The sequence below is a fragment of the Camelus bactrianus genome, chromosome 5 (genome assembly GCF_048773025.1).
Source record: "Camelus bactrianus isolate YW-2024 breed Bactrian camel chromosome 5, ASM4877302v1, whole genome shotgun sequence".
Taxonomy (NCBI): domain Eukaryota; kingdom Metazoa; phylum Chordata; class Mammalia; order Artiodactyla; family Camelidae; genus Camelus; species Camelus bactrianus.
The window spans coordinates 26,627,858-26,642,431 of NC_133543.1; the positions used below are offsets into that span (position 1 = coordinate 26,627,858).

The 14,574-nt window shown below is 35.4% G+C and overlaps 1 protein-coding gene across 1 annotated transcript in view; it reads left to right on the forward strand.

Moving 5' to 3' along the window:
• The window catches only part of THSD7B (thrombospondin type 1 domain containing 7B), a 763,775-nt gene that overhangs the window by 682,281 nt on the left and 66,920 nt on the right, over positions 1-14,574 (forward strand). Inside the window, exon 17 of the mRNA XM_074363581.1 lies at positions 983-1,133. Coding sequence (XP_074219682.1) covers positions 983-1,133 — 151 coding nt within the window. The remainder of the gene's footprint in view (positions 1-982; positions 1,134-14,574) is intronic.

Sequence of the window (14,574 nt, forward strand, 5' to 3'; positions counted from 1 at the left end):
GGTGGATTTGAATAGTGGTGCTATGAACATTTTCAGGCAGGTTTTTTTCCCTTTGGGTGGAGGTCTACATTTATACACATTTCTCTTGCATTTATAAATACAAGTGGAACTTTTGGGTCACATAGTGTGTATATATGTTTAGTTTTCATAGATAGTGCCAACTAGTTTGCCAAAGGATTTATGCTCCAACCAGCAGAGTGAGACAAGTTAGCATTGTTCCACAATGATGCCCACCCTTGATGTTTCCATGTTTTTGATTTAAGCCATTCTGGCAGGTATGTATTAGTATAATAATTTGGTTTTAATTTGACTGAACCAACAGCATGATTATATATCTCATCTTCACCGACACTTACCTCAAAGCCTAGAGTCAGCCGAGCAACTGCAGGATGTGCAATGATGCCGTGTGCTCAGCTGCTGCATGGAAACGCTTGCTTGTTGCCCTTTGGTTGACGATATGAAAAGTCCTTACTGAAATGCAGAAAATACCTGAAAGACAAACATGTTCAATTTCTTCCACATCACTCTGACGTGACCTTAAATGTACTGAGCAAAAACTAGGGCAGCTTAGATGCTGTGAGAGAGAAGTTAGGAAGTGTCTGAGTCACCGGAACTATGAAGGGTCTAGCTATTAAAAAAGTCATGGATTTATTCAGAAGAGAGCCTTCAAGATTGGTTGTAATAAAAAGAAAACTCACCGTGGGCTGAACTCTGTTGTAGTCTCTTTAGACGGAGAGCTCCTCAAGGATGACACTTGTCTCTAGGCTTCCCCTGCTCTGCTGATTAAAGGGCTCTGCCCTGAGTCAGTCACTCAGTAGAGCCTGACTGGCTGAAGGAGGGATGTTGTTTTCTCCTGGTTTCTCTGCTGGTCTTGTTTTCTGTTTAACTGTCTTTTAAGGGTAAGTAATTATGAGACATCACTATTTTAAATTTAGTCCTCACTGTTTTAATGATCAAGGATGCCTGTGCTCTTGCCCTGCAGATGTGTGAGCACTGCTGCTGGTGAAGATGGAGTGGTGGAGAACAGCCTGTGCGACCAGCATGACGTTCCCCCGGAAAGCCAGTCCTGCTCTCTGCCATGTCCTGGGGAATGTGTCATGTCCGAGTGGGGACCTTGGAGCAGATGCCCACAGGTAATTTTTCTTTCCTTGTCAACACCCTCATCCTCCAGGGCTGCCCTCACTGCTGTTCTTGACACTTTCACACTGCTGCTCTCCAAAGCCTTTCTTCCCAGAACATGGGAAAGTGATTTTGCCTAAGAAAGAAAGAAAAAAATGTCAGCAGCTGAGACTGAGTAATTTAAAAAGCCAGTGCTTCTGTTAAGGCCTTTATCGTGGGAACATGGACAAGGAAAATGAGCCTGTAATGATCATGCTAGGATTCGAATGCATGCCCATTGTTAAAGGGGCTTCTTTAGTACCAAAATGATTCTCTTTAATCTGTTGGTTCTGTTCCATTTTTATCTTGGCAGAATCAGTTTGTCTTAGGAGCTCAACAGCACTGTGTGATTCAGCTTCTGTAGGGATGATGTTTTTGCCTTGTGCTATTTTCCCAAAGATGGGGTGTTCTTCTGCAATGCTCTTCTTCGAAAGCTGACCCAAAAAACCCTTTTATAAAGTCTTAAGTATTTGCCTTTTTCTTCTTTTTAAGAAGAAAAAAAATAGAAACATAACAGGAGTATGGCAAAATAATTATTCTTCGAGTAGCGTGGTTCAACTTAATATTCTCAGAAGATAAAGTTGGATATTTTAGACTAAAACTTTTGCCTAAAGTGCTAAAAAAGAAAATGAGGATAAGGAAAATATTATATGGCTCCAGACATTGGGAAGGAAAGAATTAGAATACGTTGATTTCAGTGGTGATATTGACAATTTGTGAAAACATTGTGAAAAATCTGTATGGAAATGGAAAATATTTTTGAAATCAGTTAATATCCTACATTTGTAGTTTTTACTTATTGATTTCCTATTAGTTATTGCAGATTTATCTTTGATGTTTCTATAATTCCATTCCTGAAAGAGATTTTCCTTTGTTCTTATTATTATTTGTTGCATTTTTCTTTGGGGATAGGACAGTACAATATTAAGATGACAAGGCACCAATGAATCGTGATTTGTAGGGATGAAATGCTTCTCCTACTAAGTCATTTATTTTGTGCCTGACTTGAATATAATGAGAATTTACATTTCATGAGCACTTGTGTTGTACAAGGCACATGTAAGAATTCTTCCGTTTAGTCCTTGCACGAATCCTACTAAGTACGTACCATCATCAGCCCCATTGTACAGCTGAATAAACTGATTCTCAGAAAGGCTAAGTAGTTTGCACTACTTACATCACTTAATAAGCCATGGAGCTGGGAATGAGCCTTATTCGCTCTGATGGAACCAGTGCCTTTGGTCTCACATTCTTGGCTCAGTTACCTTAGAAGCAATGTAGATTTACACTCAATAATTCTCTTTCTTTAAGATGCAACATTTATTTTAGGAACAAAGCTAATTATTTTAGCAGTCTGTATGATTATTTCATGACTGAGTACGTACATTCATACTTTAGAAAGCATGGTAGCATACACTATTAATCAACTTGCAGAAAAATTCGCAACCTGAAGAAGTGTAATTAATTGTAGAGGCCATTCTCTTCCTCGCTTCTTTTTTTCTAATTTGCTCACAGAAGACTCCATTAAGCTGTAATCACTTTGCAATCAAAATGTTGCCCTCTTAAGTCCAGGGATCTGGCTGCAAAAGCTAAAATGTTTGTCCTAGGAGCATTTTATATGATGTTGTGACGGCTTGGCATCCTGTGTTTACCCCTTCAGGCTTCTTAGAGGCAATTGTCTTTAAAGTTTGCTCTTCTAAACATAATCACTCTATTTTTGGAGTGTTGAGAAACTAGAGCGAGAGAAAATACTTTAACCTCCTTTCATGTGTCTGGAAGATGACACCGATAGTTACTCTCCTGTCAGCATGAAGCAGAGGGGTTGTTTCTGCAACTGCTTATATTCCTTCTGAGTTCCATACTAATAATAATAGCTCTGACAACAACAACAGTAGCTGTCACTGAGCACATCTTAGGTAACTGGCACCGTGCTGGAGTTTCATAGCTACACTTTGCTATGATGTTAGAACACCTTCATCCATGGGCGCTCAGGTCACACAATGGCCTTCTTTCTTAGATGCACACTGCTCTCAAGTGTAAATGAAGACTTTAAAATGAAGGGAAAAAAAAAGATAATCAGGGCTCATGTCTGATTATTTTCCCCATCTCCAGATACGCTGCATCATTTTAATAAATCGCAGCATCTTAGCATAGTGCCCCAACATCACGGAGCTTAAGCACCACTGGATGGTGATGATAATTGTGATTATAGCAGAGTTAGCAAGCTGGATCTGTGTGCTTGAAGTGTAATTAGCACTTCAATGTGCATTTTCTGAGAAAAAAGGAAACAATTGTTGTATAATTTTTCTGTATGCTGTGTGCTGATTCGTGGATTCTAAATATTGGCCGTTATTTTACCAAGTTCTCCTTTGATGGTCTGCAGTGTGACATGTTAATGAAACCAATTCACTGTTACTGTTTCTTCTTCTTTTTCTTCCCAGGGCAGCTCTTTAGAGCCAAAAACATAAATAAGTTCGAAAACAAACTAACAGAATATTTCTGAGACAAACATATGTCTCTCTTATATACCCATAAAATGCTCTGAAATGTATATTTTGATTTAGCTATAAAAACGTTACTTAACATGTAATAAGCTTAATAATGGTTTTAAACATGGTTAAGTAAATAGACACGGTAGGTAATGAAGAGAAACTTAGCAAAACCAGTTAATCAGTTTAAAATATGTCTTGAATTCCTGCGTGTGTCCTACACTCTGAGGCCAGACGTCTGTACCGGACTATCAGTGCTCCAAGGAGTGCACAGTTCTCAGGATCTTTTATACGTACATACTGTGTAGGTGTCGCATTCAGAGCTGATGAGCAGAGTTTATTAGTTCACACAGTGTTCACCAATAAAACGGTAGGCGTTACGGAAAATAATTTGAAATGCACTTTCTGAGTTAGTGATTTTCACCCAGCTCCTCCACCCCAGCCTAGAAATTCTGTCAGTACATTTGGGGCGGTTCCCATGAATTTATGTTTCTAACAACTTTTCAAGTGATGCTGATTCTCCTGTTCTGGGGACACCCTTTGAGTCACAATGCTTTTGGTCATTATCTCTAAGTCATGTTCTTTCTCAATCTCACTTTAATCACAGTTTTTTTTCCTTGATCTTATTTATTTGGAGGGGAGTGGCATTTTTAAAATTCATTTTCATCGAGTTTTTGAGGTAGAATTGCCATACAGCTGTATATAAGTTTAAGGCACAATGAATAATGATTTGACTTATATATATTCGTGAAATGATTAGTGCAGTAAGTTTAGTGAACATCCATCTCATGTAGGTACAAAATTTAAAAAGAAAATTTCCCTCGTGTAATGAGGACTCCTAGGATTTACTCTGTTCACAACTTTCGTATATAACATACAGCAGTGTTAATTATATTTATCATGTTGTTCATTACATCCCTAGTACTTATTTATTTATCTTAGAATTGGAAGTTTATTCCTTTGGCTCCATTCCCTCTCCACCCACCCCCACCTCTGGTAACCACAAATCTGATCTCTTTTTCTATGAGTTTGTTTGTTTGGTTTTGAAGTATTATTGACCTACAACATTGTTAGTTCCTGTCACACAGCATGGTTTGCTGACTATTGAATAAACACCTAGCATTATGTGGAAGCTTAGCTTACATTTGCAGATGCTTTTCCACCTGCCAGACAATGTGCTTAGCGCTTAAATTATTTCACTGACTCTGCATAGTGTAACTATGAAACAGATACTACCACCCTCACTACGTAGAGATGAGTAAACTGAGTCTCAGAGAGGTTAGGAACCTGTTGCTTTTAAAAAGCTAGAAAGAGTCACAGTGACTACATTAGCACAGGAAGTCTATATCCTCCTACCCAGTGCAGAAGAAATAGAAGCCACACTTCCTATAAATCTATTGTCTCCTGTTCTCTCTTACTTTGCTAATTAGATTTGCGAAGGAAGATACGTCTAAACTGAGCAGTCTACCTCATTTGAGTAGTTTGCCATGGAAGGGAAGGAAGTCATGAAAGAGGGTGTGAGCTGATGCCCTGGGAAGCCTGAGGGCCTTGTGATCGTAGCCAAGTTACTTACACTTCTGAGTTGTAGGTTCCTTATCAGGAACATATGGATAGTGACGTCTCCTCTTCCAGATTGCTTGAGGACTAGAGATAATATCTTTAAAATGAACAGCACAGCACAGAGAATTACTTAATCCAGGTTTGTTTAAAAAAAAAAAAAAAAGAAGAAGAAGAGGAAGGAGAAGAGAAGCGAATCAAAATTCCCCTTTATGTTGCTTATAGTATTGTCAGGAACCAGAAGGCAGCTGTATATTTTCTAAGACATGCAGGAAATTTCCCTTCCCCCACACAGAATGAGTTAATACTTGGTCTTACAAAAATAAAATGTCACCTTTGCTGAAAAATGACTTCTGCTTAATGTAATGGTCACCCCCAAAAGCAAGGCATCCGAAAGATGACTTTGAATGAATGGCTTACTGCACGTAGAGTGATTGCCAACTGCAAACTGTAACAAAGAGGTAAACACGACAGAGGCATTAAAAATTGTAATGGGACCATTTGAACTATACTGGGGAAAACTAGAGACTATAAATGGATCTAGCGAAAACAAACACAATTCAAGGCAGTATTTGAAGGAAATGGAAAACTATGTGTTTCACTTATTTTCATGTTCTTGTTTCTTCTTGTTCCTGTAACACATGCACACACACATCAATATATGTGTATAATTTATTTTTTAACTCCAATATGCTCGCTTCTGTAGAATGCTTTAATGTGAGAGGAAGCTGATGGAATTATACATAAAAGGCCTTTTGCAATAATCTCTTTTTAAAGGCGTGTATGTACACATACACAGATGTATGTGTACACACATGTACAGGTATATATTTAATAATTGTTTATTACCAAATATTCCTCTTTTGTCTATCTAAATTTTTCCAGTTTTTATCCTTACCCTTCATACTACAAAATTATGCTGATGGGTATTCATAGACTCTTTAGGCGAGGTTTATAAATTTCTGAATTCAGAAACTGCTCAGCCCCTGACACATCCGAAAGAATATATGGTTCTCCATTTATACCAATCCGTACAGTGAATTTCCATTGAGTAATAAAGATTCTCTATTTATGACTCTCCTTGGAAACTTGACAAATAAATTTAAGCAATTACATTGATTTAAAAAAAAAAAGAAAAAGAAAGGAAGTTCTTGGAGATAAATTTCCAAACTGATGTATACTTTACAGAAGCCAGCTTTCAGAAACCTTCCCCAGAAAGATGACAAGTTTAGCAAACCTATTTGAACTTTAATTGATTCACTCCCAGCTGAATGCATCAAAGGCTGTCTAGGACTGCAGCTGGGCATCCTCTCACACTGTGGGAATTGGAGACTCATTAAACAGTGGTCCAACTGCAACCTCATGATCAAATGGTAACTCAAATCGTTGCCATTATCACCAGAACAACCTATGGAGAAAGATCACAGAGGGAAACTGCAAAGAAACTACATAGAGCTTAAGTGTAATCAAATCTAGATTCTATCGCAGTCTTAGTCTTAGTGTACTTCCAAAATCCATCTTATTTCTATACTGTATTCTTTAACTTTTTGTGTATGCAACACACACTAATGAAAGCCATTGCAAGTATGTATAGGCACAAATGCACTGCCATTACTCCTGCAGGCCAAGACACTCTTAAAAGAGAAACGTGTACCGATTTTCTGATAAATGGTCCAGAATTAAGCATTTGAGTTTAAGAAAAATACCCTTTTTTTTTTCCATTGTGCTTCAGTGTTATTTTTGGTAAAGGCTGTCAACAGTGACCTTCTATTACTGATGACTCGGCATTTTCGGCACCTTAGCGCTACCTCTGAAAGTTTTGCTTCCAGGGAAGCAATTTACCCCAATGTTTACTCCTCAGCAGCAAGCGCTTCATCAGCCTCTCTTCATGGTCTGTTACATGCACATGACAACCTGTATTTGTCTCTGGGGGGCATGTCTACTGGTCACGACCCTCAGGCTGCCTGGTGCTTTTCTTTGACTCACAACTGAAAGCCAGAGGGAAAAGATGATAATTTTCTATATTCTGGATTGCAAATCCTGGTTGCTTCTGTTAAATTGATATCAGCTCTTGTCAGAAGCCAGTAAGTCATTACTCAGGGACTTGTGGAGTATGTCTCTCCTGTGTGCAGTGAGGTTTCATATCCCTCAGAAACATTCTTATTTCCACAACTCCATTAGGTCCTGCAGAAAGGGTGTCTCATTTCACGTAGTTTGGCAGCAAATGACAATCCTATAAAAGCAGTCTTTGGGGTGCTCTAAGTTTTAAAATTTAATATGTTTGTTATCATTCTTCTTTATGCAGTGCAATTTCTTTGAATATTACGATCACCAATTTGAAGTTCAAAATAAGGGTTTTATTGCTCTCAGTGTCTCTGTCTCTGCCTCCCTCTCCTCTTGTCTATATTTCTATCTCTATAATATAAATTCTCAGAAAAAAATATATAAGCCCCATAAATTAATCACACAATTGCAATATTCATCACCTAACTTCAATATTGATCACCTAGCTTCAATAATTCTCTACATGTGGCAGTTTTACTCCTTTCCTCCTCCCCAGTTCTTATCTTTCCTCCTGTGAATGACTTTAACATATATCCTACTCTTTGTATTATTTCATCCGTGAATACTTTTATGTATCTTCCTAAGCAGTATGACTAATTACAACAAAATAACCACGATGTTTTTATATAAAAGATGATTTTTTTAAAAAATTAGAAACATGACTCATACAAAGTGTCAAAAAGTGTTCAACTCATTAATGATTAAGTCAGCATGATAGTAGGGTTCAAGGAGATTCGGGAGTGGACAGAGAACTTTTACTTCTAGCAATAATGGACTGTCATTAGATTTATTTGGATTAGATTGAATTTATGCTCCCGCTGGAAATAACTAAAAAATACATGAAACAACAGTTTTTAGACATCAGACAATAGGTGGCATAGAACTATGATCCTAAGGGAGGAAAGCCTGATGAGGTGAGCCTTACAATCACCTTATAGGATGGAGATACTTTCGGGAAGGCTGGACCAGGAATGAGATCTCAACAAGATCATAATGAGAAGGCAGAGATCAGAGGTCTGAGAGGTAGAAGGAGGCTGAAATTTGAAGGGCAAAATATTGAAGAGGGTAGGGTAGGGCAAGGCCCTTATTTCTTCAGAGAGTTTTCTTCAATTGGTTCACTTACTAGGTTTTCCTCATCATATAATTATATAATCTATATATAATTATATAATCGCAAATAATTATTTTTATCTTTTTGATACATTATTTTTCTGGACATAGTTTATTAGAAAGATCTTTCTAAATAGTGCTAAAAATTAAGTACAAAATTATTTCAGTTTTTACCTGGTTTTAATCATAATGTGATGTTTGAGCCATTTTTAATTGAAGTATAGTTGATTTGTAATATTTTATAAGCTTCAGAAATATAGCATAGTGATTCAGTGTTTTTACAGATTAAACTACATTAAAAGTTATTATAAAATAATGGCTATAATTCCCTGTGCTATACAATATAACCTTATTGCTTATCTATTTGATACATAGTAATTTAATCCCATACCCCTAACATGCCCCTGCTCCCATCTCTCTTCCCTCTCCCCACTGGTAACCAATGTTTTTCTTTTATATCTCAGTCTATTTCTGTTATGCTGTATTAATTCATTTGTATTTTTTTTTAGAATTCACAAACAAGTAATATAAAACAGTATTTTTCGTTCTCTGACTTATTTCACTAAGCCTAATATTCTCCAAGTTCATCCACATAGATCCAAATGGCAGAAATTCATTCTTCTTATGGCTGAGTAACATTCCACTGTGTAAATATACTATTTCTTTATCCATTCATCTATTGATGGACATTTGAGTATCTTCCGTATCTTGGATATTGTAAATAGTGCTGCTATGAACATTGTGGTGCATGTATCTTTTTTAATTAGTTTTTTTCCCCTGGATATATACCCAGGAGTAGAATTGCTGTGTCATGTGGTAGTTCTGTTTTTAGTTTTTTGAATAATTTCTATGCTTTTTTCCATAGCGGCTTCATCAATTTACATTTCTACCAACTGTCTACAAGGATTCACTTTCCTCCGCATCCTTGCTAACATTTGTTATTTGTAAACATTTTGATGATAGCTATTCTGACAAGTGCGAGGTGGTGTCTCATTGTGGTTTAATTTGCATGTCTCTAATGATTAGTGATGTTGAGCATCTTTTCATGTGCCTGTTAGCCATCTCTGTGTCATCTTTGGAAAAATGTCTATTCAGTTCTTTTGCCCATTGTTTAAATTGTGTTTGGTTTTTTTGACATTTAGATATTAACCCCTTGTTGATCATATCATTTGCAAATATTTTCTCCCATTCTATGGGTTGTCTTTTCATTTTGTTGATGGTTTCCTTTGTTATGCAAAATTTTTTGTTTATTTAGGTCCAATTTGTTGATTTTTGCATTCATTTCTTTTGCTTTAGGAGATAGATCCAAAAAAATATTGCTCCAATTTATGTCAAAGAGTGTTCTGACTGTGTTCTCTTCTGGGACTTTTTATGGTTTCAGGTGTTACATTTAAGTTTTCAATCCATTTTGAGGTTTTTTTGTGTGTGTATGGTGTGAGGTAATGCTCTAAGCTCATTGCTTTACATATATAATACCCAGTTTTCCCAGCACCACTTACCAAAGAGACTGTCTTTTCTCCATTGTATATTGTTGTCCTTTTTGCCATGGATTAATTGACCCATAGGTGTATGGGCTTTCATTTTTTTCTCTGTTGAGTGTGATGTTAGCTGTGAGGTAGTCATAAATGGCCTTTCTTATATTGAGATGTGTTCCCTCTATACCCACTTTGATTAGAGTTTTGATCGTGAATAGATGTTGAATTTTGGCAAATGCTTTTTTGTGTCCATTGAGATGAACATGTGATTTTTAGACTTCCTTTTTTAGATGCAGTGTATCACATTGATTGATTTGCAAATATTGAACCATCCTTGTGACACTGGACTAAACCCCACTTGATCATGGTATATGATTCTTTTTATGTATTGCTAAATTCAGTTTGCTAATATTTTATTGAGAATTTTTGCATCTGTACTCACCAGATATTTGCCTGTAAATTCTTGTTTTGTATTGTTTTTGTTTTTTGTGTCAGAGTAATGATGGCCTTGTAAAATGAATTTGAAAGTGTTCCATCTTCTTCAATTTTTTAATAGCTTAAGGATGGGTATTATTGTTCTTTATATATTTGGTAGAATTCCCCTGTGGAGCCATCCAGTTCTGGACTTTTGTTTGCTGAGAGTTTTTATATTCAAATTCAGTCCTAGTGATCAGTCTGTTCAAATTGTCTGTTTCTTCTTGATTCAGTCTTGTCAATTAGTATCTTTCTAGAAAAATTTTCCATTACTGTTTGGTTATCCAATTTGTTGACATTTAAATGTTTTTTTCGTATTTTTTAATGATTTTTTTGTATCTCTCTGGTATTAGTTGTTTCTTCTCTTTCACTTCTTATTTTGTTTATTTGGTTTCATTCTTTGCTCATTGGTGAGCCTGGCTAAAGGTTTATCAATTTTATTTTTTCAAAAAAAAAACAGCTTTTGATTTCATTGATCCTTCTATTGTGTTTTTGGTCTCTATGTTTTTATTTCCTTTTTGATCTTTATTATTTCTTTTCTTCTGCTGACTTTGGGCTTTGTTCTTATTTTCTAATTCCTTTAGGTGGTAAGTTAGATTTCTTCTTGAGGGGGCAGGTCTTTTCTATTTTTGTTGAAGTATAGTCAGTTACAATATGTAAATTTTGGGTGTACAGCACAATGTCCCAGTCATGCATATACATACATATATTCATTTTCATAAGCTTTTTCATTAAAGGTTATTACAAGTTATTGAATATAGTTCCCTGTGCTATACAGAAGAAATTTGAATTTTTAATCTGTCTGTCTGTCTGTCTGTCTATCTATATCTGTCTATCTATCTATCTATCTATCTATATATAGTGGCTACCATTTGCAAATCTCTTGTTTACTTGAGATTTTTCCTGTTTCTTGAGGAAGGCCTGTATCACCATAAACTTTTTTCTTAAAACTGCTTTTGCTGCATCCCATAGATTTTGGAGTGTTGTGTTTCCATTTTCATTTGTCTTGAGGTATTTTCTGATTTCTTCATTGACCCATTAGTTTTTGGTTGCACATTGTTTAGTGTCCATGTATTTGTTCTTTTTTAATTTTTATTGATTTCAAGTTTTATTCCATTGTGGTCAGAAAAAGTGCTTGATATAATTTTTAACTTTTTTAATTTGTTAAGATTTGTTTTGTGTTCTAGCATATGATCTATCTTGGAGAACATTCCATGTGCATTTGAAAAGAATATGTATTCTGCTGGTTTTGGATGTAGATGTCTTTAAATCCTACTGGTCTACTGTGTCATTTAAAACCAATTTTGCCCTACTGATTTTAGGTGATCTGTCCATTGATGTAAGTAGGGTGTTAAAGTCCCCTGCTATTATTGTTAATTTCTTCTTTTTATGTCTAGTAGTATGTATTTCGTATACTTAGATGTTCTTATTGGGTGTGCACATGTTGAGTGTAATACCTTCTTGTATTGATCACTTTATCATTATGTAATGCCCTTTTATGGCTTTTGTTATAATCTCTGTTTTAATGTCTGTTTTATCTGGTATGAGTATTGTCACCGCCTCTTTCTTGTCTTTTTCTTTTTCATGAAATATCTTTTTCCATCCCCTCACTTTAAGTCTGTGCGGGTCTTTAGCTCTGAAGTGAGTTTTTATTGTAGGTAGCATGTTGAAGGGTCTTGATTTTTAATTCAATCAGCCACCCTCTACCTTTCTGTAGAGAAATCAGCTGATAGGCTTATGAGGATTCCCTCGTAGATGACTTTGTTTTCCTCCTGCTACCTTTAGTATTATCTTTAAATTTACCATTTTAATTATGATGTGTCTTGATGTGGGTCTATTTGGGTTCATCTTATTTGGGATCCTGGGTGCTCCCTGTACCTAGATATTTGTTTCCTTTCTCAGATTTTCAGTCATAATTTCCTCAGATACATTATTGATCCCCTTCTCTCTCTCTTCTTTTTCTGGGACCCCTATAATGAGAATTTTGGTCGGCTTAATATTATCTCAAAGATCTCTTAAATTGTTTTAATTATTTTTTATTTGTTTTCCTTTTTGCTGTTCTAATTGGGTGATTTCCATTAATCTGTCTTCCATATCACTTAAGCCTTCTGTGTCACTTAGTCTGTTGCTCATTCCTTATTTGTTTTTTATTTCAGCTGTTGAATTCATTTCTGATTTGATCTTTTATATTTTCTAGTTCCTTGTTAATCCATTCACTGCGTACATCAGTTCTTTTCCCTAATTCAGTTACATTTTTGTTACCAATGTCTTGAATTTTTTATTTGGTGAATTATTTATTTCTGTATCATTATGTTTTTTTTTTTTTCCTGGTGTTTTCTCCTACTCTTTCAATTGAGAGTGGTTCCTCTGTCTTTTCATTTTGCTTAGCTTTCTGTGCCTCTATGAATTCGGGTGAAACAGTTACCTATTGCAGTCTAGAAGTGGTGTGTTATCTGGAAGCAAGTGGGGCCTGTGCTGGTTCTCAGCTTGGGTCACCTGCAGACAAAGAACCAGTGCACTGCCTTTGCAGTTGCCTATGGCTCCGCTCAGACACAGCCTCAGGTGCAAGTCTCCTTTGTCTCTCATAGCCAATATCTGCCTTCACTGTTATCTAAAAAGCTCATCAAGATACAGATACCCTTGTATCCTAAGTAGTTGTTTTACAAAATATATGTAAGTTTTTAAATTTCAAAAGCTTCCCTACTTATGTAATCTTTTTTATTTGTTTGCTTTAAAAATGTATTGAGATTTGCTTTGGAGACTGGGGAAAGATCAATATTTGTTAATGTTCCACTGTGCTTAAAAAAAAGTGAGTTATTGCCTTTCTTAGGATGCATGCATATATACGGAAAACTTCAGCACTGTTTATTATATTTTTCAATTTTCTTGTATCCATATTTGTCATTAGCCAGTTGAAAAGTTATAGGCTGACAGCAGTCTACTAGACTATGCTATTACGATTGTATTTCTGTCAAATTCTCCTTATCTTTATAATTGTTTTATTTCTATATTTTGATACCATGTTATTTAGCACAATAAACTTCATAGATGTTGGCTTCAGTAATTTTCAATTTTTTTATCCAAACTTTGCCTTTTTATTCTATTTTGTCTACTTCTGCTTTTTCGTTTTATTTGTATTATATTTACTCATGTTTTAATGTTATTTTCTCTTGAAAAAGACTTCTCTTACAAGTATACCTTTTTTTTTTTTTTTTGGCTTTTCTAGGAGTGTTTAAATTTTTTAAAATTTTCATAGCTGACATCTGTTGTGCTTTATGCTTTAAAATAAGGATCCCTGAAATTTTGATTGTTTCCATTGGTGTCATGGGCTATGCCTTGCATTCTTCTGTGTGCTTGAGTAATTTAATATTAATACTTTTGTTTTTATAAATAATCTCAAATATATATTCTTCCATTTTAAACTTCTAAATAAAACATAACATTATGAACCCTGTGTATTAAAAATATTTATCTTGTTTTATTTCTCCCCAAAGCTTCATATCTTTGTTGATATAATCTGAGATTATAGATCTAGATGATTATTTTATTAGTTTCTGTATCTTATATAATCATATATTATTTATAGATTTCTACATAGGAAATATTAATTTTTTTAACATTTTTTATTGATTTATAATCATTTTACAATGTTGTGTCAAATTCCAGTGTTCAGCACAATTTTTCAGTCGTTCATGGAGATATACACACTCATTGTCACATTTTTTTCTCTGTGAGTTATCAAAAAATTTTGTGTATATTTCCCTGTGCTATACAGCGTAATCTTGTTTATCTATTCTACAATTTTGAAATCCCAGTCTATCCCTTCCCTCCCTCCACCCCCCTGGTAACCACAAGTCTGTATTCTCTGTCTGTGAGTCTATTTCTGTCCTGTATTTACACTTTGTTTTTGTTTGTTTGTTTTTGTTTTTTAGATTCCACATATGAGCGATCTCATATGGTATTTTTCTTTCTCTTTCTGGCTTACTTCACTTAGAATGACATTCTCCAGGAGCATCCATGTTGCTGCAAATGGCATTATGTTGTCAGTTTTTATGGCTGAGTAGTATTCCATTGTATAAATATACCACTTCTTCTTTATCCAGTCACCTGTTGATGGACATTTAGGCTGTTTCCATGTTTTGGCTATTGTAAATAGTGCTGCTATGAACATTGGGGTGCAGGTGTCATCCTGAAGTCGATTTCCTTCTGGATACAAGCCCAGGAGTGGGATTCCTGGGTCATATGGT